Raw genomic sequence first — 26,887 nt, 5'->3', positions numbered from 1 at the left:
CTGGCCTCTCCACAATTCATTCTTTAATTATTACTTTTGATGATCCTGGTGCCCCATCTCAGTGAAAAGTTAACTTATAAATAAATTGTAAAGTGCAAAGGTAATTTTTTATATGCTATGTATCAATGCAGCAACACTCAGCAGGTTATTTTCCCCTTGGAATTATGTTTAAGTATAAATTTATCTTAAATTCTGACAGTATAGAATATAGATCTGCCTAACAAGGTATTTTATATCAAATTTGTTTGGAAAAATCTTGCTTTTGAAATAAAATCACAAAGAGAGGTTACAGCCTCAGAGGTGATTAAAACCCATAATATATGTCAAGTATAGTGGTTTGTGAGTAGTGCAACATTTTTTTCCTTTCCTGTTTTAGTGAAAATATATTGCTTTCTTTTCTGATGGCCTGCGTTGCAGCAGCCGGTTAAGCAGCCTTCAAGAACAGAAGGAACTGGGAAGTGCCAGTCCCCGAGGTGGCTGGGGGAAGCGGCAAAGAAAGGTGACATCTCTGCCTCCAAAAGCATCACAGTGCTTTTGGTTTTGTTTTTTCCCCCATGGAAAATCATGTCCAGGTTCTTGTTGGAGAAATGATATTGAACATATCGCTGACCTTAATGCTACGAGATTTAGAAACATTTATTGCTCCAACACATCCACCTGCTGGGTAGCATCAGTCTGGAATTGTCCAGTCTTAAACCACACGAGGGGCCTTAGAGAGCTTAGCGTATGCAGGGTGGTGAGGATGAGGGACTCAGGAGTAAGTGGCAAAAGGAAAGGACTCTTCATTTAGTTTTTGGATTATCGTGTAAAAGTTATTAAAGTTCAAATAGGAAGTTTTCTTCAGGTGTGAATTAAAAACTAAAAAGATACAGCCCTAGCTATATGAACTACAGTATACAAACTATGTTTCTACATAGCCACACAGAAATGTAGCATTTACATTACGTTGCACTAAAATGTAGCATCACACAGCTATTGTGAATGGGATCAAACAAGCCACTGGTCCAACTGGTCCTTTCCCATAATATGAATTCAAAATTGTCAACCTATTTTTCCTTCAAATGAAAAAAAGAGAAATAACTCTAAATATTCATATTTGGTAATGCTCAAAATACCCAGAATGGATTTCAAACACTAACCAAATGATTAACCATGTTACATAATCTGCAACAAAGCAGAAAAACCACCAGATAATGGGGTATAGTGAGAATGGATGGTAAATCTACTTGACAGATGAGCTCATTTAAATGGTATGAACAAGTGCATGAAGTTCACAGCAATAAACAAAGGAAGGTCTTCTTAAGGGAGGTAAAGGTGGTGTTATAGAGTCTACGTTATTCCTCTCTTTCATGCGTTTGCAGTGATGTCAGCCCATGGTTTCCCACCTCCTTAATCGGGCATTCCTGAGAAAGACGCTCCTGGAGCTCCTTCTGCAGTTCCTTCCTGGTGCCCAGGGACTGCTGGACTCGCAGGAAGTCAGAAAGCTCCTTCAGACCTGCATCAGTGAAGTACTTAGCAAAATGATCCACACTCTGTCTGTTAACTGGAAAGAGCTCCTGAAAGAGAAAAGAAAAAAGAGAGACTGTTACACAACAAGCTATTTAAATTTCAGCAAGCATAAAGGACAAAATTTTCATATTAAAATGGCACTTCGAATATATCATATTTGGAGGAAAAGAACAAGGACTGATTTTCAAAAGAATAAATCTTGGGTATATTTCTTGAACATTTGCTAAGTACCTTTGAAAATTAGTCAGTTTCACAAAGAAAGGAAAAAAATGCTAAGCAACTTCCATGAACTTCACTCACCTTGAACCATTATTTGCTTTTTCTTTCACTTTAATAAAAGTATAGCATGTAAATATAGAACTAAGTTTGCTAAATCAAATGTAAATAAAATAACTTTGAATAACATTTGGATTGTTTTAAACTGACAAGAAAAAAATGCAAATCATTAGGTAATCACACTGTTTCTTTAACTGAGTTAATAGACAAGTCAGTTTTAATAATGCTGAAAGATCTGAGATAATATTAGAAAAACAACACTGACTATTGTCATCTCAAAGACCTCTATTCACATTCTGAGAAAATGCTGCTATTATTCGAAAATACTAGCTATAGAGCTAAAGAGAATTTTGTTATATATCTTAATGATGGTGCCTCAATTAAGTTCATGGTGAGATCTAATCTAAACCCATCCTACCAACTCTTCAGAGTTCATTACATAATTTTGTTGGAAACTTGGAAAAAGAGCAATGTACCATGGCTGCTCTCATATTTTTACTTCATTTCCATTTTACCTTACACAGCTTGGCAGAGTCTCAGTAACACTTAGTCATGTTCTAATCCTGTGTGCCTTCAACACCCAACTAAGAAATAAAGCAATTTTCAAACTCACATTTTTCAGACTGCTGCAGAGTCTAAAAAATAGACCCAAACTTTTATCTTGGTTAGATTTGCATGTATATGGTCAATGGCCACGTGACTCCAATAAAAATCTCAGCAATGGGTTTGCCACCATGTACAGGGGCATAGCCAGATGGCTTCTATATCATGACTTGAATTTCAATATTCTCTATATCATCATCCCATAATCTCCCCTGTTGAGTCATGAGATTCAAAATGTCAAAACAGAGTTTGGGGGAACAGGTATAAAACATGCATTAATGCTAAAGCAAGCATTTCACGCAAGACTGAAGTTGTGTCACTGACATTTGCACTACCATTCGTGAGGTCTTCCAAATTTGAGGGACGGGGAACCAATTTAATTGAGTTTCTTCTATGAATCAAGATGTGGCAGGCACTTTGTTCATAATTTTGTAAGGTAAAAATTTTTAGAGAAGGGGCTGGCTCCGTGGCTGAGTGGTTAAGTTCGCGTGCTCTGCTGCAGACGGCCCAGTGTTTCGTTGGTTCGAATCCTGGGCACACACATGGCACTGCTAATCTAAACCACGTTGAGGCAGCGTCCCACATGCCACAACTAGAAGGACCCACAACAAAGAATATACAATTATGTACCGGGGGGCTTTGGGGAGAAAAAGGAAAAAAATAAAATCTTTAAAAAAAAAAAATTTTTATAGAGGATAAACTAAGTCTCAAAAAGGTTAAGCAGGTTGACCCAAATTATGCAGCCAGAATATTTATGGACAGAGCTGTGCAATCCCAAAGGCAATATTTTATTCCATTACTTGATGCCAACATTCAATATTCAATTTAGGAAGACTGTGACTGCAAAGTTTGATCTAAAGTTACACTCAGAGCAATATGTCATCAAACGTATTATTCGTGACTTATTTATTAACGATATCCAAAGTCCTCATGAATGATACATAATATATTGAAAATTATTATTTAGATTAAACTGAGGTAAAGTCAGTCTAAATGGTATCATGACATTTGCTAGCTTAGAACGCGGTTTGCGTTTGTTAGAAAAACTTTCCCTGGTACAACGTTGCATCACCTCATCCCTAGATGAAGGTGTCCCTGCTTCTGTCCTTGCTCCTCAGTCTATCCCCAAGGCAACAACCAGAGGGATCCTGTTAACACCCGAAATCCCATTCTGCACAATTCTGCAGAGAATTTTCTAAAAGCTTCCTGTCTTACTCAGAATAAAAACCAGTTGCTAGATGATATGGCACGTGCTACATCTCTGAGCTGACCGTCTCTACTTTCACTCTTACCTAATACTCTCTCTTGCTGTTCCCAACATGCCATGCCTCAAAGCCTTTGCAGTTTCTGTTCCCTTTGCCTGGAATGCTCTTCCTAGAGCTATCTGGGTAGCTCAATCTCTCACCTCCTTCAAGTCTTTACACAAATGTCACCTTATCCGAGAGGCCTTCCCCTACCACTGAAAATCATATCCCACACTGACACTCCTTAGTGCTGCCCTACTGAATTTTTTCCTCGTAGCACTTTTCACTTTTAATGATACTACATATTTTAATTGTTTATTTAGTTTATTGCCTGTTCCCTTGCAATAAAATGTAAGCCCTGTAAAGGCAAGGGTCTATTTATTTGATTTCTTTTAATATCTTCAGCTCCTAGAAAAGCTTCTGGCTGATATCTTGAGCATTGTTCCTTATTCCACTGAGGAGGGAAGGATGTCTCCCATCCCCTCTCTTCTTAGAGTTGCGACAAAATTTTCTTGCTTCTGTATTACAGAAGTGGGTAATTGCTAAACTTTGAGACTATGCTATTTTTTCCTAAAATGTCCTGGCGCAGTCAGAGAGAATCTCGTTGTATGTGTTAATGAAACAAAAATTCCCTCCTTGATGGTGGAACTGACCCTCTAGTTCCTCATTCATTCGTTGAGTCAGCAAATATCAGTCAGGCGCGGTCCCAGTGTGCAGGCAATTTGCCCATCCTCAAGGAGCTTGCAGTGTTTCTGGTAGACACTGCCACCCATGCTTCTCATACCCAAAATACATGTAGACACACAAACCTAGTAAGAATAGTTAAATGATATGTGTTTTTCAAAAAGGAAATACATTAAAAGAATTTTTCAACGAAGTGACCTAATTAAGCGAACCAAGCTCTGCCTATTGATATCTTTAAGGAACCATGCTTTAAGAAATAACTGAGTCTTTTGTGACGAGTTGTAATAGACTGTATCCTTGTTCCCAATCATTCACCCCGTCTCTTTAAATAAGTATTAAGAGAAGCCCCGCCTTGCTGTGTTGTTTGCAGGGGTGGAGAAGTAGCCTGAGACTTGCCTAAATTTTCCCACCCCACTGTCAGTCTTCTCAGTGACTTCTTTTGGCCAATAAAAAGTGAGCTTTTAATGCACCAGAGGGGCTCACTTCAGTCTTCTGTGTTTCTGTGTTCTGCACGGCTCAGATGGGAGCTGCTCCTTCAGCCTAAGTCCCAGAATGAAAAGGTATGTACATCTCAGTGGGGCCCAGCTAAGACAGAGCCAATCCACACTCAGGGACAAGAATACCTTCCCTTCATAAGACCTTCCACTGTGCTCAGCAACCTACTCACTTATTTTTTATGACTGTCCCTTTGATATACTGGGATCCACTCTAAGACCATGAGAAAGTAGTTTCCATAAGGGCAGGGAGCTTTTCTTTCTTGTTCTCTACTGGCTCCACAGCTTCTAGAGGCATGCCCGGCACAGAGCAGGCACTCAGGAAATACCAGCTGAAAGAATACTATCATCAGTGGCAGAAATTAACTAGAATCTAGACTTCTTGATTTTTCTTTATCATATTACAAAGACTTTAAAGATAGAAATAGGGCTATTTTAAGATAAATTTCAAGAGACAAAAGAATTTTAAGTGATTGAAAGTACAAGTATTTACAGTTAACATTATTTTCAGGTTTTCTTGAGGAAAAGAATCAGTTTTCAGAATTATCCCATAGACCAACAACTTTGTACACTGAAACACATTGGAAGAAAAAAACAGACAAGAGACTAGGTGAAGAGAAGCTGGCAGGGTGTCTTTTAATTTTAGGCTTTGTCCTAGAATTGTAAAAGCAATTTCACTTGGAGAAATCTCTATTATCTGGACAGCTGTTGCTTCTAGCAGAAAGAAATTGTAGGGAGCAGATAGAAATTACAAGGACAAAATATTTTTCTTGATTTTCTTTGAAAAATACACAGATGGAGACACAAAAATATAATCAAGCAATCGTGATAATGGGAGCTTCAAATTCACTACACTTAACTTATTTGCTTTGTTAAATAGCTAAGTATGTCCAAGGAATCGTGGTATAAACAAGGAATCCTGTTTAAACTCTTATTTTGTTAACTAACATGTATTTGAGATCAGTGTCATCCATCTCCAACCCAAGACATCACAAATGTCTAATGAAGTAGGATCCATAGGACTTTATCATATTAAAACTTTAAATTTCTATAGTTACTAGTTACAAAAGAAAGTGCTAATTCTGACAAATGTTAACACTATGTCAACAAACTTTCAAATTTGAAAGTTTCCATATTCTCTATGACTTTAATCTTATCATCCCATTTATTTATACAAGAAAGATTAAAATGAAATTAGTTTCTATCTGCCAATAATACAGAAATAAAAGGAACCATGCTCCAATTCCACACAGACCCAGCATTTTAGTCATGTAGTACACTGTGGGCATTACCAACGCCACGACAGAAGCACGAAGCATACAACCCTCTGACCAGACAGCACTTACAAGCAGCCTCTTGTCTAAGTTGGCTTTTCTCAAAGAAGAGGTCACAGAGTTGGCATCTTTTTCTGCCATCCATGCTTTAAAAAGCTTGACAGCAAATGAGGCTGCAATGCCTGTTAGAAAAAGAGAGAGAGTTTCTTTCCTTTTATAGGTAAAACCACTTGTGATGATAGACAAGACAACATTTCCCACTAGGTTTCCAGAAATGAGTAAATAACTCAAAGACTTGACTTGGTACTGAGGAAAAATGGATAGCTTTCTAGGCACAGTTCTATTCTTTTCATTACTCAAAAGAGAACATTTTCATGAGGAGGAAAAAGATAAAATATTTTTCAAAGTCAGACTCCCTAATTCCAACCTGGAATTTATTTATTTATTTTTAACTTGGTCAAAAACAGATTCAGAGCCCAGCATTTTCTAGTATTTTTGCTTCTGTTTTACCCTGTGGCTCACCAATATTTCATGTTTCTAACACCGATCCTGAGGTACAATAAATAAATCATGAGATATAAAACTGAAATGTCAACTAATGTACTGATAAATGATACCAGTGAAAGAACATTCATAGTGACATATAAATAAAGCTGTAGATGAACATGCATCATTTATTTTACATTTTTACTTTTTGTAAAAATCATTTTGAAATACTCATGAGTTAAGCTATAAAAATATCAATGCTGTTTCAAGTTGAACTCTCTTCTGGATATTTTTTAAGAGATTATTAAAATAGCTACATTAATCAGGAAACCACTCAATTACATATCCATATTTACATTAGGATTTATTTCTAAATATAAATAATCAGATAACTAGTAAACAGTTCTTCTGGGAACACTTTAAATTTCTAAACTAATGTTGCATTTATATAATGAAGAGTTAAGGTGTAGTGGAAATATTAAACTGATTTTTCTGAACTGAAGGCTTCCCTATTGTTGGTGGCCTAGCAGCCTCTATTCCCCTTTCCTCTCTCCTGAGAGAATTTTCCTTTGGTTCAGGCCAGGTGACTTTTAATTAGTCTAGGTCCTGGTACCACCTCCTTCTGCAAATGATTAGTTTCATGACCTCAGCTTGAACCCATCTGCTCATGGCATCCCCCTGGCAACCACTACTGGGCTAGAACTGATCATGTGGCCAATTTCAGCCAATCAGCCAAAGGCAAGATCAATTACGCTATGTTCAAAAGTGTTCTTCCACTGAACCTGAATGAGGAAGCATGTGCCATAACTATACTAGCAGACATCTTGTAATGACTAGGGAACCCATCCTTGCAGAACAGTTGATGCTATGAACGGTAACGTGGAAAATACCTGAGGCTTGAATGATATTTGCGTCCACTCTAAAGTCTGCCTTACTTTTATACTTATTGTTACATAAGAAATAAATGTCCTGATATAACAATTTGAATCTTGTCTTCCACTTACTCGAAGGTAAACACTTTTGACCGATATATCATATCATTTATATAGATACCAACTTTACCCAATTTTCTTCATCTGAATAGCAGAGGAACTAAGCCAAAAATAATTATGGCTATGACAATAAAACATGTGTTATAAGCTGGAGAATTTTACATTATCAACTTGTTGACATGGATTTTTAACACTTTCATTAGTTCATAAAATCAATATAAAATTTAATATAAATTTAAGTAATTAAATAAAAATAACAGATGGTGAATCTATATTGTAAGTAAGAGAAATAAAGTATGCTCGAAACCAGGAGTCCAAACTCTAGGCTTAAACCTATCATTTTGCACTGAAAGTGGCTCTTAGCAGAAAGGTTGGAGAAATTTCTTTGTACCGGAGATTCTACTAAGTGGGAAGATTCCATCCCCCTTAGCCGTTTGGTAGGTGGGAGGTTGGGGAAAAGATGTAATTTCTATTAATCCTTTCCTATTTAGGAAGCAAGAGTTTAATTCTTTAGTTTCTAAGGTTGGTGGAGTATAAAGAAAAACCAGCCAGCACAGGCACTATGTCACCTCCATAGCAAAGGTATTTTTCTTCTCTTTCCCTACCCTACTAACACTTTACTATAAAAATTTTCAAACATACAGAAAAGTTGAACAAACTGAACAGTAGATACTCATATACTCACCATCTAGATTCTACAGCTCTTAATATTTTGCTATATTTGCTTTCTCACTTGTCTATCTATTCATCTAATAATTTAATTTTTTGCTACATTTCAAAAAAGTTGTATACATCATTTAGATTTTTAATACAACTAGAAAGGCAATTATTTTCTGTTATGAAGGTAAGGGCATTTTCTCTTGTTTTCCTAGCGTAAATTGGCTAGTAACATAAATAAGACATGTGAAGTGTCATAAATTCTCTTCAGGAAATACTTTAAAATGTTATTATAATTATTAACAAGTTAATAATAATTACAGAATCTGAGCTATCATAAATCTGAGCTGTTCAAAGCTGAAAACTATAGAGAATCTCTAAATAATATTTGACTCAATTTACTATTCTTTTCGCGGCTACAAGAAAACTATAACACATTTCACTGCAGGCATGAATGAGGCTGGGACTTCATGATTATAGGAGAAAAACTTGTTCTAAGAAGACAGATGTTTTCACAAAAGTTCTTTTAACTTATTTTTAAGAAAAAAATAACTCTTTGTTTTGTGTTGCCTTATAACTTGAATATCATTATCCTCCTACAAGAGAAGAGCCCACTTTTGTTTTATTCTATAACCAAGAAATTGTATGTATGCCTATAAAACTCTTAATGCTTTAAAATTAAAACAAAACTTTGATGCAGCCATCTGGACTTCCAAAACAGACATAATAAATATCTTAAAAATGTGATCAAAATGAACCTACGAGCATAAGATCTTGAAAGTTAACAGTTTAGAAGAATGGCTGTAACCAGGGAAATAAACAACCATTTGGGGGGCATTTTTGGTTGTTATACTAAATGGAGGCGGGTGCTACAGGCTGGCATTTTGCGTCTGAGGGCAAAAAGGTTAAATGTCTCACAAAGCACAAAAGAGTCCTGGACAATGAAGCATTGTGCCAACAAAATATGCCAGTAGCATCTAAGTTGAGAAAAATGGCTTGGACCAGTTCAACTTCAGGGTATTTGACCTAAGCATTTAGTTTTACACCAAAAATTCTAGTTTATTCTTAGTCTTTATTTGTCTTTGTATAAGTGTGCAATTTTTTTTCTTTCAATTTCCTACAATAAACATGTACAATCCTCTTATTGCTTGAAGGTACACACACACACACACACATTCTCTTATATGGAGGAAGGGTCGGTAGTAGAGGATACTAAGAGGTACTGGCATTTTTCTAACCATCTGTGGCTTTACTTTTCTTTTACATATGACAGGGAAGAAAACATGAGAGGAATTACCTTCCTTGACTAAGCTGTCGGTGAAGAGACTGGTAAGGATGGTGGCAGGAAGGGTGCCGTTGCCCAGCAGGATCCCAGACAGCATTGCCAACTTTGTCTGCTCTGTTTCGGAAAAGGCTTTAAGGAAGAGGAGAAGCTGTGGGTCAAACAAAAGAAACCATGTCTATAAAGCAAAGGACTAAAGCAGGAAAATAACAAACAGAATGTCCAGCCATGGCTAGGTGGTACACAACCAGTAGGTCAGACACAACGCATAGTTATTATTCACTGGAAACACATACATATGTTCAGGTATAAATTGAATGCTACAGTAAGAGACTTTATCAGGCATAGTTCCTTTCTTCCAAGTTCACTTACACATAGCTATAGATAACATTTATGTGAAGGAAAAGAGACATTTGGAGAACAGTGTGAATAGGTTGCATAAATAATTTACATTTGACTTTGTACATGACAAAGGTTAAGTGTTACATAATGAACATGATGTTTTCTGACATATATTATTGTCTTTCACTTCTTTGGGTGCGTCACTCCCCCCACCCCCCACCACATCTACCCATTTTTGGGGGGGGTTTGTTATAGCAAAACAAACGAAAAACAGGAAAGAGTCAATAAGCTTTGACATTCAGCATATACTTCTCTGAGTTCACAGCACATCATACTCTTTCAAACAAGACTGCTGAATGAAAAAAGAGTTTTCTAAGTTCTTAATGTTCTTTTTAAAGTAATGAGATTCAAACGCAGTATTTCTTGGATCACACAGGCTGGTGGTAAAACACCAGCCCTGGTGATGAGGTAATGGAGGATATGAGGTAAAGAAAAGTTCCTAACGGAGAAAAGGTCTCTGATGTGAGTTGGAAAGAGCAATTTTGGAGGGGTAACGAGAAGATGAAGATGTTGTTTGGGTCCTTCTGGGTCCCAGTGCTCCCAGCCTCTTCCCCTAAGGGGAAGTGAAAAAGTAGCCACCCCAGAAAGGTTGAAGGGAAGCCTTCACACGGATCAGACTCCATTTTGAATTCCAAGAGTATTCAGTCTGTGGAATGCCCTCCTCTTTCCTAATCCTCCTCCACCTAGTGCTTTGACTACAATCCATGCCTATTTTCTCCATTTCATCAGTCCTTAGGCATGTTACTGAGATCCCTAGGGCCCAATATCACTATCAGGGCCTTGCTGACTTTTTCATTACTTTGCACCAATGAAAAGTTACTGGCATCAACATAGGTGTAAGTGCTTTAGTGCCAATGAAATTCCATTAACTCTGTCCAGTGGGTAGGGCAATATTAATTTACTATCCCCAACAGTTAAAGGATTATTACTTTATGGAGAGGTTATGTGACTCTCCAAATATTTATATTATGAGTAAGTGGCAGAACTGGAATCAAACTAGTCCATTTCACTCCCAATTTATCTCTATTAAAATCTCCATGAATTAAAAAGAAGTCGTCTTCTAAGTTCACAAGAAAACAGGGAGTGAGGGAACGAAGCATCAATGGTTAAAGCATCTGGGAGCACCAGGAACGGCGTAGAGTAAAAGAACTGACAAAACCATCGACACTTTGTATCAGTCTGGCCTTCTATTAGAAAAATGAAAAGCGCATATATTTTGAAAAATAAATCATTCTTGAAAGCATATCCATACATGAATGAAATACTTAAGGAAGTTTTCAAGGTTCAAATGAGCCGAGAGAAGTAAAAACATAAGTGATATTACTAGATAAAGTGATAAGATGTTTAATTTATTTGAATGTTTTGCATCATGTTTTTCATCATATCTATCCCTCTATTTAAACAAGCACTTCTTATTTTCTAAGCATGCAGCAATATAATGGACCACATTTTTTCCATTTATACTTTTTCATATTAAAAAAAGTCATATATATTAGTAGAACAAAATCTGACAACACAGAATAATATAAAAATGAGAAAAATCTCTCTAAAGCTACTCTCTTAGAATTAACATTAACATTTTGATGTGTGTCCTGGATATTTAAATGCACTTATATATGTCTACAAATTATAAATAACTACATGTATACACATGTTGTTTTTACTGAATTATACATTGATAACAGCTACAACTTGTTGAGTGGAGCAGATACTCCTCTGAACACCTTCTATGTATGAATACAACAGCCTCAATCCTTGTTTTACGGCAAAGAAAACTGAGGCACAAAGAATACATAACTTGCTCACAGTTAAACTACTACCAAATGGTTGCTCTGCACCTTGCTTTTTCATTCAACAATTTATCACGGGCATTTTCCCTTATCATTTCATGTAGCTATGCCTCATTCTATAAAAGATTGCTTAGCATCCCACTGTACGAATAGACCATAATTTAATTAACCAGTCTCCCACCAATGAACATTTAGATTACATCTCAATACTGTGATGAACATCTTTATACATATAGTTTTATGTATCTGTGCTGAAAGATTCTTATAAACACGAATATTGGGTCATGGAGAATGTGAATTTAAAAAAAAAAGATTTTACTGTCAAAATGTTCTTCACTATATATGGAACCACTGTCAACAGGGGGAAGGAAGGAAGTCACAAATTAGATTTTATGGTTCCTTTATTCCTGTGGTTTATAATTTAGGTAGATTTAACACTGGAAACAATGACAAAGCAACATACAAATCTGTAACAAATTAATGTAGTGACTGCTATATATAAATACAGAGGAGTTACAAATTAGATGAGAGATCATACTGCGAACCCTGAAAAGAGGGCTTCTTTAATAAAGTGCTACTCTTTCACAACTTACTAGAGGCCAGTTACTGTGTTAAACACCTAATATGTTTTCTCATTTATTCCTACAACAACCATAAGGTACATACTCTTATTGCAGCCATTTTACAGATGAGAAACGCCACTGAGATTTACACCCATCCACTGTTTCCAAAGATGTGCTTCTATCCCCTTTGCTCAACTGCACCTTCTAAAACGAAAGAACTTTACTGAGTATTAGCTGCTGTGCGAGGCTCTTTCACATGCTTTAACTAATCAAAGCGCCTTATCTCGATTCTTCCCTTGATATATTTATTTTTCTTGCATATTTGGAATCTCTAGTTTTTAGTCAAACTCTGCAAGATCAGAGATCATATTCTATGGAACTATTCCTATTGAACAAAGCATATTGTCTTGCATGAAATATGAATGAAAAAAGTCTAGGCTCATCATGTCTCTCTTCCTATAGCTACTGGCTAATGATCTATCATACTCACTCATTTAACAAACATTTATTACAAACTTACAATGGCCATGGTACCTATGACTATTGTTGTATATGCAAAATTTTTGTCCCTCTCCATTCCATCACTTTAAATAGATAAGGCACGACATTTGAATTTTTACCTTTTTCATTTCATCCTCAAATGCCTTTTCCAAATACTTATATCTCCTGATGAGTTTATTGAAGACCTAAACGTAAAACAGAACCATTAGATATTACGTAAACAATATTAAAAGGCAATAGAAGGAGGTGTAAAAACTCACCCTAACTACAACATAGATTGACATGAATAAAAATGTGTAGTTAAACATGCTCACCTTGTGCTATCAGAACTATAAGTACTACAGAAGAACTCACCAATTATGACCTAGAGGACAAAATAGGATCAAAATGCATGTGGAGACTAAAATAAATTCATTCAAGAATATAACAGGTGAGAAACCAAAAATAACTTTGATGAAAATAAAATGAATGTAATTTTAAAACTGTGAGATGCAGAGACGGAAGATAACTGAAATGAAGGGGTTACAGACGTCATCACATAGACAGTGGATATGACGGAGAGGAGAGCAGAGTTCATGGGAGATCATGCTCTAGGTGGACACAGACACATTTGCAGCAGATGAGCAAAAAATGGTAGAACTTAATGGCAGTAAAGGATTGCTGGCCCCTGCAATCCAGTTAGAACTCTCAAGCAGGGTATACACAGGCCAGTGAAATTCTGGACTGTTTGTAAGTGGAATGATGTTTGTTATGGACTGAAGGTTTGTGTTCCCCTCACATTCATATGCTGAAGCTCTACCCCCTAAGGTGACTGCATTTGGAAGTAAGGACTTTAGGAGGTGGCCAAATGAGGTCATAACTGTGCAACCCTAACCTGACAGGGCTGATGGCATTATAGTAATTCTCTATAGAAAGAGAGACCTCCCCAGGAACCAGATCCAACTGGAACCTTGATCTTGGACTTCCCAGCCTCCTGAACTGCGAGAAATAAAATTCTGTTGTTTAAGCTACCCAATCTGTGGTATATTGTTATGGCAGCCCAAAAAGATTAATACAATGTTCTTATTTAAATAGCGATTTTTATAAATATTGATTATTTTAATAACTGTGGAAATGATTTCTGAATCTAATTCCTTTCTCTTATATCTACATGATATACTTTCATCTAAAACTTTCAGGGGGCCAGCCTGGTGGTGCAGTGGTCAAGTTTGTGTGCTCTACTTTGGCGGCCTGAGGTTTGCAGGTTTGGATCCTGGGCGTGGACCTAGACACCACTCATCAAGCTATGCATCTGGCATCCCAGATACAAAACAGGGGAAGATCGGCACAGATGTTAGCTCAGCAACAATCTTTCTTAGGCAAAAAGAGGAAGACGGGCAACACATGTTAGCTCAGAGACAATCTTCCTCACCAAAACAAAAAAACAGAAAAGAAAACCATTCCCTCTCACTAAGGACAAGAATACCTCCTTCAGAGTCAAGAGATCAAAATAAGTTATCTATATCAAAGTGTAATAAATAGACCATTTGTTCTTAAAAAAAAAAGCAATAAAACACTTTCACTGTGTTTATTCCTTAATGTAATCAAGATGGAGTCCAAGAGTAAAAATTACAGTATTGCCCTTTATGAGGAAAGACTAATGACCCAGCATGGGAATTGATATGCAATAAAAAAATAATAATAATAAATTATATTGAAATCCTACAAATTTGATTTCTGACTTACACTAGCACTCACATATTCCTTAAGATGATTATTAACAGGAAAAAGAATTCTCCTCATCCAAGAACGACTATCCAAATCGCCACAGGTAAATGTCTACATATGAAAGTAAAAATCATCATACTATAAAAGTACTCTCCAACTATTAAATTAATCTCCACTAAATACTCTTTTCCATTTAATTTCTCTCTCACCTTGACTACCCCATTGACCAAGTTTTTCTGTCAGTCTATAAGGCTACAATAATTTTTTTCTGTTTTATTTTTAAAACTTTTTAATGTTTAATTTTTCCTTCTCCCCAAAGCCCCCAGTACATAGTTGTCTATTTTAGTTGTGGGTCCTTCTAGTTGTTGGCACGTGCGACACCACCTCAGCATGGCTTGATGAGCTAGGTCCGTGTCCAGGATCCGAACTGGTGCAACCCTGGGCCGCCGAAGCAGAGCACGAAAACTTAACCACTCAGCCGCGGGGCGGGCCCAAGGATACAATAACTTTTAAACTCAGAAACAACAACGTATCAAAGGGTCTTTCCTCAAATACACATATTCTGTATGAAAAATAAAATCATCCGTAAAAAGAAACAATCCTATTTAGATATAATGAAGAGGCGAACTCTCTCTCTTTTTTTTATGGGAAAGTATAGTGAAGTAATGATTTCTCTTCCAGGCCTTCTTATCTTTCTTTCTCAGTGGAACTCAAATAGCAAAATAATACACATTTAAAAGACCAGCTTTTGAATTGAGTATATTTGCTTCAGTATACACCTGGTCAAGGTGTTTTTGGGCATTTACATCCAGAGAAGAAGCAAAGATTTACAGAAGACAGGTTAGAACCCAGCCCACTCAATCCTGTATGCTTAACCTTTGTTCCATTTTAAAAGATTTTCTCTGCTTTCATTTGTTATACATTTCTTAAATATAAACCAGGAAAGAAATATATTTGCTAAAACAGCATGTAATTAAAATACTTTTTGGAAGTTTAAATTCTTTTTTTTTTTTTGGTGAGGAACATTGGCCCTGAGCCAACATCTGTTGCCCATCTTCCTCTATTTTTTGTATGTGGGATGCTGCCACAGCATGGCTTGATGTACAGTGTGTAGTTCCATGCCCGGGATCTGAACCCACACATCCTAGGTCACCAAGGTGGAGCGAATGAACTTAACCACTAAGCCACCAGGGTTGCCCCTTGAAGTTTAAATTCAATCATTTAACTGCCAGTAATTCCTCTGGCCTTCTTCAGGTATATACTGATGTGTATAACAGGAAGACTTGGTGACCTTCAACTTGCCCTCATACTTAAGTTGGGAATAACGCTGACTTATAAGAAGAGTCAGAGATAGAATCAGAACAGAAACACACCAATCCTAAGCTGGCTGCTCAGGATGCACACATTCAGCTTTACAAGGTCACGTCTACTAGGTTGCTCCATTTTACACTCCTGCCACTTCCTGACCTTCCTTAGGGCCTAAGACTTAATTTTTACCAGTCTAATGAATGCAAAAGGATGTCTCATGACTTTAATTGAAATTTCCCTAATTATCAACGAGTTTGAACATGTCTTCATCTGTTTTTGGGCTAATTGTTTCCTCTTCCTGGAAATGCCTATATGACTTTTCCTGATAGGTTGCTTATCCTTTTCTTATTGACTTGCAGTTCTTTATCTAATCTGGATATGAATCCTTTATAGATTTTATGTACTACAAATATCTTCTTGTCTCTTTCTTTTTAACAGCTACATGATAGCCTATTAATATGAATTAACAAACTTTACATATTAGTACTCTATCAATTGACTTTTATATTGCTTTCATTCTTTGATATTATTACAAGCAAGAGTGTGATGACACGTCATTTCACACATGTGCAAGCTTATCTGCAAGATGAAGTCCTCGAGGTGGAATTGCTGGGTCAACGGGAACGTGCAGTTTTAGTTTTGAAAGACAGTGCTAAACTGCTCTCCCTGAAGATTGGACCAATTTACACTCCCACCAGAAATCACGTGAGCATCTCATTCCCCAAGTCCCTTACAGGTGAGCCATAAAAAATCCCTCGTGAAATTTTAATGCCCATTGTCTTACTATGAATGCAATTGAGGGTCTTTTCATATGTTTAAGAGCTAGCTAACATTCCTATTTAAAAAGTGGCCTGTGGAATTCCTGAATCTAATGTTTCCCTAGATGCTTCCTGTTCAAACATTTCCCTTCTAACACAACAATCTCTCAGCAACAAGCTCTACCTGAGCATAGTTTCGGATGGTTTCATGATCTTCATTTGCTGAAAACACACAGTGGTTGGTCATCTTGGTCTTGTCACCATCATCTATGCGTGTTCCACCAGGGGCTGAAATGAGAAAGGCAACTACAGTTAGGACAATTCTGAAATGAGAAGAGCATTTGCCAAACAGATCAATTCCTGCACATCGAGGAAAACAATAAAAGTAGATGTAAAATCTAAGAGCCACATAAAATTTCATGGAATGATGCACATGTGTAGATGCGTACATGTTGTTATGTATTTGCTCATGTTCCGAATATAATGCAAATTGGTCATTCCATTGTATATTTCCACCACAACGTATGAGACTGTTGTGCTACATTCTTGCCTTCACTAGATTCTATCACTGTAAGTCTGGTTCTTTCCAAAGTATATCCTTAACCATGGAAGTTAACAATAATATTTATTCGGTGAACTTAATACAATTATTCTCAATTCAGTTCCTGACGTTTCCCACTAGGACATGGTTCACTTTTCAGGCTTGATAATATTTTGCTGGACTCCAGTTCACCAACACTGAGATTGACCAGACCTGGCTCTTACGGTAGATCTTGCTGGTTTCTACTTGAGTAGGTATTGAAACTGTTCCCTCCTCCACAAACCCAGTTATCCATGCAGAGTTGAACAGTATACACTGACTCCTTGCCATTTGTATTTGATCACCTAGCAGATGCACTGGCTACGAAAGAGAGCATTTTATTCCCTCTCATCTTTTTTTCCCCATGGCCTATAAAATATCATGAAATAAATGGACTAGAACGAAAGAATGCCTTTTTTTATGACTCAACTTTCCACATTTAAAGGCTCTTCCTGTAAGTTTCAATGGTGCCATTCCAAACATTGGTTGATTAGAAGAGCAGAATCAGGAGACTAGGTATTTTTGTTTTCTGATTCTACTTCACTGAAATTAGGGTGGAAGGTTTGAGCAAGCCAAGTTAGATTAATATCTTTCATATACTTGAGAAATATTTGCAGAATATATACTTGTACCATCCTCCCCACTCTTTCTTTCTTTCATTCCTTTCTCTCTGTCTTTCTAAGTGTATAACTGCCTTGATTTAACTTGTGATTTCAGATCTTTGGATGAAAAGAGCTACACATAGCCAATTTTTTTTCATACTCCAGCATACAGCTTTATAAGTAAATTAATTTTTAGAAAAGTCAGCTCATTCAGGAATCTATTTTCATGCACTTAATTTATGCACAAGGTTTAATTAGCCCTTTGTAATGAATACAACCACCTGGAACACAATTTTATCATGATGATAATCTTCTAAAAACTTTGGGCTAATGATTTCTAACTGACAGAAGTTACATAACTGAAAAGTCTGATTTTGAAACTATTATCTTTTCTCTTAAGAGGTAAGTTTTAAAAATTGCATTCTTTTATAAAACAAAACATCTGTTACACATTAATAATATTGCTACACCTTGCATTTAAATTTTTTCCCTGATCTTGGAACCAAGTATTAATTCCCATTTCTAAAATTTTTGTGAGCCTGTTTTTCTCAAAGTAGAGGTAATAGAAAGTAAAATATTTTTATACATACTCTTCAAAGGATATAATTAAAAAACCAAAATGACTATTGTTTCAAGAACAATGGGAGGAGGTAAATTCTTTTGTGGGTGTAAAGAAAATTCTTACATACTCAACAAGTAAACAAAGTGTTTATATAAAAAGAATGCACCTGGCTGGCTTCATTCATTAATTACATCATAGGCTTGGCCTCAGTAGACATAAGACATCCTGCCTTATGCTCTCAGTAAGTTGTAGCAAACATTTTGTCCTACCCTCTTCTTGGATGTCTGGGTGTGGAGTGAAGGAGTGAAATCTGGGCTGCAGATAAAAACTAGCTGATCATCATTATACAGATGGTAAATAAAGGCTTGAGATAATCAACGCAAAGTGAACAGAAAATTTAATACATACGTAGGGGGAGTAAGTATGGAAACCCAGGCGTTAGGTAAAAAGTGGCATCTGAGACATGTCTCAATGGTCTCATGTAAGGCAAGAAAGTAAAACATTTCAAAAATGGCGCAAGGCTCCAAAGGGCTGCCAGGAGGGCATTAAGCACTGAAAAGGGTCCATATGATTGACTAACGAAGTCATGTGTGACTTTGGCAAGAAGCAAACTCACTGAAGACTATTCAGGCACGAAATGTACCAGCATACCAATAAAAGTATATCATCATTCATGAAATACAAAAAACCAAAAATAGCATTAGAAAGCATTCAACTTCACTTTTAATTTAAATTTTTTAAATGAAAATATTTATCACTTTCCTAATTGACAAAGATCTAAAAACTGACAAAGTTGAGAGTACCTAACATTGCTAACAGTGCAGGTAAATAGGAACACATGCTTTTTGATAAAATGTTAATTAGAATATTCTTTTTGAGGACTGGTTCTCTCTCTCTCAGATAGATATAGATATCTCCATGCTTCAATTCATTAATCCCTTGCTAAATACATAAAGATATAATCAGATAAAAGCACAAAGATGTGTATACAGATACTGATGACATTGTTATTTATAATAACAACAACTGGAAACAACTTAAATATTCTTCAACATCAGTATGGTTTAAATTCTTTTTAGCATCATCCAAGGTAACACTCATGGGCATGAAAGGCAACAACATATTGCTGAGTAAATACAAAACAGCATGCAGAGTATCAGATTAGCATATCATCCCATTCTCAAAAGTTTGTGTATTTAGGTAAAGAGATTTCTAGAAGGGAATTAACCAAAATATTAACAATGTTATCTGCGGGTATTGGGATTTGAACACACTACATATACCTTTTATAATTGGACTTGAATTATCTATAGTGATAATGTGAGAAATTTATAAACACTAACAACAGCAAAATTAATTTGGTATGTAGTGAAAACTAGCAGCACAGATCAAAAGGGGCCTGGTAGTAAATGGGGCCATGTATCAAAACAGATAGAAGAGCTCAGAGGGAGGAATTCGAGGGTGGCTCCACCTTGAAATGGAGGAATGTATATACTTTGTGTTAAAGTAGGTTGGCTTATGCAGCATTTCTCAAGGAAAGGCACTGATGGTGCAATGGGCAGGGCAACTTTTCATTGTACTCAAAGTCTCTTGCATGGCAAAGGAGGTGGCACAACTGGTCTCTACTCCCAAGTCTTTATAGCAACCAAAACACTTCTACACATTTAGCAATGTCCCCTAGATAATTGAAAATCACTGGCCTAGGAGATTTGACCACTTCTAGTGATTTATGGTTACTACAGGAACGAATTTTAAAAACTAAGATCTAGGAATAACTATGAGAGGGAAAATGGCGGTTATGATACCTAATAAACGTTTAGATCAATAAACCATGTCACTTAAATAGTATTCTGAAGTCTTCTTCTCTGACGCTTCTGCTCTATAAGACAAAGTTTTTATTTTGCTTTTTACATGTCTTTAATAATTTCCAATCATCTTCTCTCTCTAATCCTTTTAGCTATATATCCACAATTTCAAGGATTAAAAAAGGTTTAAACTATAGTTCTTAGACATTCGTGGATGAAATGGCATTTAATGAAACACTGGGAATTATTTTTAAATTTGTTGACACAGTTACATTTCACTGCACCAAAAAAAAGGGTGGGGATCACAAGAAAAGGTGCTATGGACTTTGGGGGTTAATTAAATATAGTGGAACATGTTAAATGTACTGGAAGGATCTAGACACACAAAATTATACTCTACTGCAGAAATTATTTCCCCTATGTCTGCTCCAGAAAGATTTAAAGATTAGGGACACATGGGAAAGCTGGCTTTTAGCTAAAGCAAAGTGGCCAACTATGTTTGTAATGTCAACAAAAATCCCTAATTCTATGCCTCTCTTAACCAATAACCATTTCACAGCCACATTAATACCACTGAGTAAAAATTGTGGACACTCTCATTTGTATTTCTTATCAACTCTCATAAATGTAAGCTTATAAAGATTCTATCCTGTACAGAACTATTTCAATAGAATTGGAAGTACATATACTACAAGAAGATGCTATAACGCATAGCTACCGAGCATACTGCCAGCCACCAGGATATCGAAGAGTGTGTCTGCATAGCGACGATAATCTAATCTTGAGCCTGTAGAGTCCAGAAACTTGGCTACAGCTTCAAGGTCATCCCCAGCTTCATTAAGCCCCTGGACAAGTGTATCCCTGAAGACTGTGGGTTCGAATTTCTCTTTTTCATCTAAAATAAATAAATTATAAAATTATTCCTTTATTTACATATCATATTCCCAAACGCAACCATGTATTTCCTGCATTCACTGTTCTTTATTTGATAAGGTGATTACTTAAAAGTTGAAGGACAGTTAAGTTTTAGTACTAGATTTCCAGGTCTTGAAACCCCTTGTTTAAACATTTATTCAACCAAATAATTTATTTCTGCTTAAAAGGGGCCACAAAAATATGTTAACACTAACTAATACATAATAAAATTGTTGACTGGTCATTTGTGTCATTCATAGTATAGGCCAATGTAATCTATTAACCTTAACCATCTGAGAAAAAATAAAGTATAACCACCAAAATTTAAAATTTTGTTTCATCTAAGACAGAGAAAGAAAATGATGCAGGGACAATCACCTAAGAATAAAGGACAATGTATAAACAAAGTAAAGATTGAGAGGGAGGAAATAAATAGGAACATCTCTTTATTACTTTTTAACTGAGATATAATAGACATATAACGTTCCATTAATTTCAGGTGTACAACATAATGATTCAGTATTTGTATATACATTGCAAAATAATCACCACAATAAATCTAGTTAACATCCATCACCACACAGTTACAAATTTTTTTTTCTTGTGATGAGAACTTTTAAGATTTACTCTCTTAGCAACTTTCAAATATACAATACAATATTATTCACTATAGTCACCACGCTGTACATTACATCCCCTGACTTATTTATTTTATAACTGGAAGTTTGTACCTTTTGCCCACTGTAACCCATTTCACCCACACCCTACCACCACCAATCTGTTCTCTGTATCTGTGAGTTTGTGGTGTTTTGTTTTTTTTAGATTCCACATATAAGTTAGGTGATACAGTATTTGTCTTTCTCTGTCTGACTTATTTCACTTAGAGTAATGCTCTCAAGGTCCATTCATGCTGTCCAATTCATGTTGTCACAACCTGCAGGATTTTCTTCTTTTTATCCCTTCACTCATCTATGGACATGTAGGTTGCTTCCATATCTTGGCTATTGTTAATAATGCTGCAGTGAACATGAGTGTGTATATATATCTTTTTGAGTTAGTGTTTTTGTTTTCTTCAGATAAATACCCAGAAGTGGAATAGTTGGATCATACAGTAGTTCCATTTTAATTTTTTTGAGGAACATCCATACTGTTTCCATAGGGCATGAGTCAATTTACATTCCCATCAACAGTGCACAAGGCTTCCCTTTGCACCACATCATCGCCAACATTTGTTATTTCTTGGAGGGACATCGCTCATTACAAGATAAATTATTTCAGGGTACTTGAAGATTTAATATATATCATGAGCAATATATGCATATTTATAGCTTCAGAGCAGATGTTCTCAACCTTTTTGGTTTCATGATCCCTTGACATCATTAAAAAGTACTGGGGATTCCAAACAGCTTTTTTGTTTATTTAGGTTACATCTATGGATATTTACTTTATAGAAATTAAAACAGAAAACTTAAAAATATTTATTAAATAAAAACAGTGAGAAGAGAGGCGGTGTTTTACACCTCTCTTTAACACCTGGCTTAATATCAGACGGGTGGATTCCCATATCTGTTGCGTGCAATCTGTTGTAATATCACACCTTCTGTAGCCTCTGAAAAACTCCACTGTAAACTCACCAGAGAATGTATGAAATGGGCAAATAATATCTTAGTATTATTATGAAAAGTTTGGATTTTGTAGAACCCTTGAAAGGGCTTTAGAGGATTTAGGGATACAGATATTTTGTTGAAAAGAAGTGAAGATAACAAACTAGAGGTCAGATGAGGCATTAAAAAATGACTAGATTAAAGGCAAAGGATCTAAGATTCAATTCAAAGGACTTCACCATCTTTTTTAAATTTTTTATTTTTTTGCTGAGGAAGATTTGCCCTGGACTAACATCCATGCCAATCTTCCTCTATTTTTTAATATGTGGGCTGCCAGCACAGTATGACCACTAACAGAGTGGTGTACGTCTGCACCCAGGAACTGAACCCAGGCCACCAAAGTGGAGCATGCTGAACTTAACCATCAGGCCACCTGGGCTAGTGGTTAAGTGGCCTAAGTGGTTCTTTCCCCTTTATGGAGAATGAGTCTGGATGTGTGGAGAAAGGGGCAAAGGATGAACTCAAAACTTAAAAATAAAAAATTCCTGTCATGGATATCTTCAGAAAGATAAATAGATATTGCAACTATAAAAAAAGAGGAGGGGGCTAGCCCAGTGGCACAGTGGTTAAGTTCACGTGCTCTGCTTCAGTGGCCTGGGGTTTGTGGGTTCAGATCCTGGGTGCGGATCTACACACTGCTCATCAAGCCACGCTGTGGCAGCGTGCCACATACAAAATAGAGGAAGATTGGCACAGATGTTAGCTCAGGAACAATCTTCCTCACCAAAAGAAGAAAAAGAGAGAGAGAGAAGAAGGAGAAGTAGGAGGAAGGGAAGAGGAAGAGGATGCTATAAAAAAAGAAAACATTTCATGAAGAAGAGAGTCCTTGGAAATGAAAAATAAAATAGAAAAAGTTAAGAAGAGTTGAAAGAGAAAGCTGAGAATATCTTTTAGAAACTAGAAAAAGAAAGTCAAAGACCTAGAAAATAGGAGCAAAAAGATAAGAAAAAGGGCAGAGCAGTCAAACGTCCAAATAATAAGTAAATAAAATAAAAAGAGAATTAAAAAAAAAGAAAGGAAAGGAAATTATTTAAAAAATTTCAAGAAAGTTTTGCAGAATTGTAGGACATGAGTTTCCCAGCAAAGGGCTGTCTGGGCACCCAGCACAAGGACTGAAAGTGGCTACACCATAAGGTGCATTCATTATCGTGAAATCTCAGAATACTGGGAATAAAGCGATTATCTGAAGTTTCAGGGGCAAAAACCCAAAACACATATAAAGTATCAAGAAACAGAATGACACTGAATTGCTCAACAGAAATACCAGAAACCAGAAATTTCTTCAAAGGGAAAGATTAGAGTTGACTAGGTTTGAGGCACAGAAAACTAAGCAAAAAAAAAAAAAAAAAAAAAGTAAATTATTAAACTTATTAAATCCAAAGATAAAATGATATTCAGAAAATGAAAGGTAATCAAATAACAGTTCAGCTGCAAACAGCATGTCCAAAGTCACAATAATATAAGCCCTGAACATAGGCTGGCTATAACTGTGATGTAATGAAAGGATAGAGAGGGACAGGAAGTGTGCAGGTGGGTGGGGGCAGTGTGAGAGCGCCAAATCCTGATCTTGCACAGTAGGAAGTGTGTGTACAATACCTCCAACAGAAAAATCAAGAAATAGCCACATAAGGATGTTGTTTGGCTTCATGAACGTAAATAATAAAAGAAGCGGTTAAAGAGCAGAAAGAGTTTCTCTAGGGAGCAGACTTGCTGTTGTTATAACATGTCTTAGAGAACTGTGTGACCATTTAAACCATGTGCATGCACAACTTTGATATAATTAAACTCTACATTTAAAAACCAGACAGCACCTGTCTGGTGTGTACAGACTGACTACTTAGAGTGGTCTAATAAAAGGGGTGGGTTGTAAGGGGTTAACATCACAGCATCATAACCAGAGGAGAAGATGGCATTCCCAGTACCCGTGAGAGTCACGCAGACTAAGATACCATAAAGACAGATGTAAATTAACTTGAACACGATTTGTCATGAATAAGACATAAAAGTCCTTTTGATGACATAAGCAAAACATTATGCAGCCAAAAACACGCAAATGTTGATTACAGAAAAAATAAAATTAGTCTTTTTGTGCAGAGGGGGAAGAAGAGAATGGGAGCACTAGAGGAACAGATGATGAGGAGCTGGAGGAGGGGTGACTGACTGAGCAGGAGGAGCTCACTGGCAAGCAAAGGAAACTTCACCCTCTACTCAAGGTCTAGCCAAAGGGTAATTCTCTCCCCAGCGGGAGAAAAAGTTTTCTTTCCTGTAACATGAGAACATGGAAGTAAAAAGATCACCAGCTGTTTATTAAGTCTTGTGACCAGCTTCCAAAATCAGTTGAGGCCATCCCCACCATGCACTACAACATGCCTGAATGTTGACTCAGGTGGGAGAACAGGCTTTCGTGATTTCAAAGTTATGAATTCGAAGCACTGGAAAATATAAGTTGGTAAATAAGGTAAAACCCAGACTATGCTATGAATTCATGCAGAGGACTTCGTTTTGAATCTCAGAGACAGCTTAAAATCTTGTGTTCATACAAAGGCCTTCATCCTCTGGTTATACTTTCCTAAGAGATCCGCCAAAGAAGAGGAAAAGAGGAAGACAGGTATCATGGCCAAGGATATTTCAACAGTGAGCAATCATGCAATAGGCCGAAATAATCACTTATAGCTTTGGAATCTTAAAAAGTCATGATGATACGATAGGATTAATAATTCTTTTGCAGGCTGGAAAACACCTCCCATCTGCTAAGATAAAGTGTCCATCCGGAGGAAGACAAAATTCCCGAGCAAGAAAATGGCAAGAACACCGATGGCAATTTGGGAAAACAAGACAACATTTTACCCAAAGGTTCTTTTTCATTTGAAACAACAGTGCATACAATTCCTATTGCATTTGAGGACAGTCTAGCAGAAATACTAACAAAATCCTAATGAAAATACACCACTGCTTCCTTGAGTTTCCATTTGGCAGGTCAAACCTCCCTTGAGGTGGGAAATATATAATCAGGGTCTCAAATTTATACTGTGTTGGTGAATCACAAGTGTGACACTGAAGAGTTCGTCACAATAGCCCTTATACCGACATAGAGAAACGGGCCTATTTATGACACTCATGTACGCCTGTAAACTATCTAAATACATTGCTTTCTCTGAGAACTACAGTACCTGGTTAATAGAGCATTTTTCCTACCTGTTAACTTAATAATAAATAACATAACCCATATCCCTTTCTTAGAGTCACTGAGGTATAGTAAATGAATAGGAACTATCATGGGTTTTCTAACTATACACACACATATATATTTCAACATTTGAAGGTTTACTCAATTAGTTGCTAACACCACTTCTTATAAGTCCAAGAGTGATTTAAAACCCCCAGCACAGATCTGAAGTCTTAGGGAGAAACCCGAGGACGTGGTCACTCCGGATGCCTGCGGTTTGGTCATTTTGTTTCTCTCCTATTTTCACTAATTTTAATCCAATTTCCCTACAAAATTTACAGGGAGGCCAGTTCAGTTATTAAATATTTCACTTAGCTAAGCATAACAATAGCTCAGAGGAGAAATTTTCATCCTCTTAGGTTCCCATGAGCCACACTAGAAAACATAATTTCCTTGGAGAAAATATAATAAACAAGATGTGCATATTTTATAAAGGAAAAGAGAGTCTGAAGGGAGCTCTATATGATGTATCTACCATAATGTTTAATTTCAATGTTCGCAATAAGAAATGCACTTTTGTACTAACTTGGCATGGAAGAACATTAGCTTTGTTAGGAAACAGCTTCAAACTGAAGACAGATCTTCAGAAGACAGCCTACCAAAATGACCTTGAAATATCCTCAGTAGATTTTTTCTACAAAACCGCAGACCATTCATCTCAAGTCAGCCCCACCGTAAGTGCAAAGAAAAGCCAAAGCACAATAAACCGTCAGGAGGCAATTCACTATTATGAAGAATAGAAAATGAGGTTGACTCCATTTTTTTTTCCAGTCAGCAATTTGGCACAAAATGGCTCAAGTGTTGCTTAAATCCCCTAGAGATCTATGTTATATAAATCCAGATCAGCTGACAAATAGTATAGAATATATTTCTCGACAGCTCTCTCAGTGCTCCAGCAGCAGCAAGACGCAGGCACAATCTTGAACACCAAATGCATCAGAACCGAATCAGAATCTCTAATTCTCAGAATTCGAGAAAATCTTTCCAGTTCAAAACTGAGGAC

General features: G+C 36.5%; 1 protein-coding gene across 3 annotated transcripts in view; it reads right to left on the bottom strand.

Moving 5' to 3' along the window:
- Positions 1–26,887, bottom strand: part of BZW2 (basic leucine zipper and W2 domains 2) — a 59,542-nt gene that overhangs the window by 9,545 nt on the left and 23,110 nt on the right. For all 3 annotated transcript variants that reach the window (XM_046670097.1, XM_046670098.1, XM_046670096.1), the window contains exons 3-8: positions 20,798–20,974; positions 16,715–16,818; positions 12,877–12,942; positions 9,517–9,652; positions 6,157–6,266; positions 1,386–1,556 (exon numbers count right to left, since the gene is read on the bottom strand). In XM_046670097.1, the coding sequence (XP_046526053.1) occupies positions 1,386–1,556; positions 6,157–6,266; positions 9,517–9,652; positions 12,877–12,942; positions 16,715–16,818; positions 20,798–20,974 (764 nt within the window). The remainder of the gene's footprint in view (positions 1–1,385; positions 1,557–6,156; positions 6,267–9,516; positions 9,653–12,876; positions 12,943–16,714; positions 16,819–20,797; positions 20,975–26,887) is intronic.

This window comes from Equus quagga, chromosome 8 (genome assembly GCF_021613505.1).
Source record: "Equus quagga isolate Etosha38 chromosome 8, UCLA_HA_Equagga_1.0, whole genome shotgun sequence".
NCBI classification, from domain to species: domain Eukaryota; kingdom Metazoa; phylum Chordata; class Mammalia; order Perissodactyla; family Equidae; genus Equus; species Equus quagga.
This window is presented reverse-complemented; position numbering and strand designations above follow the sequence as displayed.